At 43.4% G+C, this 3,017-nt stretch overlaps 1 protein-coding gene across 1 annotated transcript; it reads right to left on the reverse strand.

The window, feature by feature from the left end:
* Positions 1-284: 284 nt before the first annotated feature.
* Positions 285-1,250, reverse strand: LOC309861241 (olfactory receptor 11L1-like; the record flags this gene model as incomplete). The annotated part of the gene is made up of 1 exon (XM_082724027.1): positions 285-1,250. The coding sequence occupies one exon, from the start codon at positions 1,248-1,250 to the stop codon at positions 285-287; it is 966 nt and encodes a 321-aa protein (XP_082580153.1).
* Positions 1,251-3,017: the final 1,767 nt, after the last annotated feature.

The raw sequence follows: 3,017 nt of genomic DNA on the forward strand, positions 1-3,017 counted from the left end.
TCTGTAAAATCTGAAAGTAATGTGTGAAATCAACATCCCTCAAATAATACAATTAGATCCTCAGCAGAAGATGAAAGACTCAAAGGGTAAAATTGCCCCCAAAATGGTTTAATAGAGGCTATTTGTCTTCTGAACAGTTGTTGGCAAGGGACCATGATGAAACTCTTTCATTATGGCTTGTGGAATTCCACACAGTGCCAAGGATGACATTTTGGTTTGAAGGCTCTGAACTTGCCACTCACATATTCCCCAAATTAATCCACTGTGTGATATTTTTTAATTACCTAACAGAAACCCCCCTTCACTCTTACTCTATAGATACCACACTTTTTTCTCACGACTTTTCTAACTGCCTCTTTGAATTCTTGATTCCTCAAACTGTATATAACAGGGTTCAGGAGTGGGGTGACCACAGTGTAGAAAACAGAAATGATCTTGTTGATTTCAGGTGACAGGTGGTCATTGGGGCGAACATACATAGAGATCATGGTCCCATAGTAGATAGTGACAACAGCCAAATGGGAGCCACATGTGGAAAAGGTCTTCATCCGTCCAGATGCTGAAGGGATTCTCAGTATGGTAGATACAATGAAAACATAGGACACAAGTGTAAGAAGAAAGCAAATGCACAGTACTGCAATTGACAGGATGAAAATGACCATCCTGGTGACATACACATTGGAACATGAGAGCTGCATGAGGGGAGGGAGATCACAGAAGAAATGATTGATCTGCTTAGGACCACAGAAATCCAATTTGGAAATCATTAGGCAGGGCAGAAATCCTGTGCCTACACCTGTCAACCAGGAGATTGCCATCAACTTGGTGCAGATCTCAGGACTCATCAGGAAAGAGTAGTGGAGTGGTTTGCAGATGGCCAGGTATCGGTCATAGGCCATCATGGCCAGAAGAAAGCACTCAGTAGCCCCAAAGAACACAAAGAAGTAAAGCTGTGCCATACAGGCAGGGAAGGAGATGGCTTGGCCGTGAGAGAACAGGTTGGCTAGGAGAAGGGGCACAATGGTGGATGTATACCAGATCTCCAGAAATGAGAGGTGTTTGAGAAGTACATACATGGGTGAGTGCAGCCGCTGGTCCTGGCTCACCACTGCAATAATGACAACATTTCCTGTGACTGTGAGAAAATAGATGAATAGGAAGATGGCAAAGAGCAGTGTCTGCCATCCAAGAAGGTTCTGGAATCCTAGCAGCTGAAATTCAGTGACACTGGACACATTTGGGGGCTTCATTGTCTGTGGAAAAGAAAACATTTTGGAAAATCACTATATAAAAACCATACAAATATTTGTAGCTCTTCATGTTTAGCAGTTCAGAGGTTACTTTTTTAATAGTGGAGATCTTTGAATGCAATGCTTTATAAGGACAAGCTTTTTATAACAACAATTTCATCTTGGTTTTATAAGAAAATATTTAGATATCACAAGCTGAATGTGGATGTTAGGTCTTGGAAAGAACATCAGCAAATTCCATTTCTTGTGTTCTCTGAAATTTAGAAGTTTCAGATCCAAAGATAAAAACAAAAGCAGAAACAACAGGGCAAAACAAAACAAAACAAAAATAAAAAAACAAAACAGAAGGAAAGCAAATTTGGACCTAGAATAACAAAAACATTTTTTTTAAGCAGGAACAAATGAATGCAATGACTTTCTTTTCTTGCATATGGGTTTTGTCTGATATAGAAGTCAGATATAGCATATATCCTATGACATCTTGGGGAAGCTTGTTCATTCTCCTTTCAAACAATATTTATGGATACCTTGTTCAATCTGTGTGTGTGTGTGTGTGTGTGTGTGTGTGTGTGTGTATGAAGCTTTGTGTGAGCTGACATTTACCTCCATCAGTGTCCTTTCTTGCCCAGTTGGATACCATGCTCTGCCATTGAGCATGTATCCTGTATACATTAAATATGTCACCTTCCCTTTGCTTTCCTTCCATTCATTGTCAAAGCTGGTCCTGGTTAAAAGCAACATCCACCCACCATTCACGAGCTTCCATGCAATTAAAGAGATGAGAGATGACACAAAATACTGTCATTTTAGAATTTATAATCAAGAACTTCAGTGTCTTTAATGCTGTGGAACAATGACTCCACCTTTTTTTCAGCTACTTACTCTTCCATTCTCTTGAGTGCCTAGTTCTTGTATTTTTTTTTCTCTTTTCAAATTTCCAGCACTTCCTTGTGTATCTATATCTTCATCAAAGGTCCTACTGTTCTGAAGAAAAACCTGAAATCCTGGAGGAACAAGATGGCAGGGAATTAGGAGGAGGTACCTTTTTAACCTATACCCTAAAGTGAGCTGATAACCTACCAAAGAACTCCAATCACCCATGAAATCAGCCTGAGATCAGAATTATACACATCTGGGTCTCTACAGGGGCAGAAGACGCCAGTGGGCAGGTAAAGTGAAGTGGGAATGGAGGACTGATATTGGAAGATAAACAAAAGGAGGAGGGAGCCACCAGAGGCGACCAGTTGGAAAGTAATACCCCTAATACAAGCGAGAGTGCCTTGCATCTGGGGACCAGCATTAACTTGGAGGACTCCAAAAGAGCAAAGGATCATTGGGGCGGTGAGGGATTGTTGGAATCGGGGTGGCTAGGGACAGGGGCTTAAGTCCCAGGTCCCAGGACAGCCTACCCTGGCACTGAGCCAGAGAGAATGAGCTGCCAGCATGCCCGAGATTGTGTGGGGTCTGGCTCCTGTGAGGGTATGGGAGCCACGCCAGATGGCAGAACACACGAGCCCTGCTACAGAGCCTGAGATGAACTCGCCTCTCATCCTCCCCTGAGAGAGGTGCACAAAGGCCCAGCCTGGTGCTTTAGGACCTGCGCCCCACTCTCAGAGCCTGAGACACACGCATGACCCACAGCCTCCCCTGAGAGAGGTGCGCACAAGCCAGGCACTATTAGATCCAGAAAGACCAGGCACTCCCAGCCCAGGCCCCTGGAAAAATCTGTGTGGGATCACTGCTTGGAACCTCTCTGGCAGTCTGCAG

The sequence above is a fragment of the Mustela nivalis genome (genome assembly GCF_964662115.1).
Source record: "Mustela nivalis genome assembly, chromosome: 3".
In the NCBI taxonomy this organism is placed as follows: Eukaryota; Metazoa; Chordata; class Mammalia; order Carnivora; family Mustelidae; genus Mustela; species Mustela nivalis.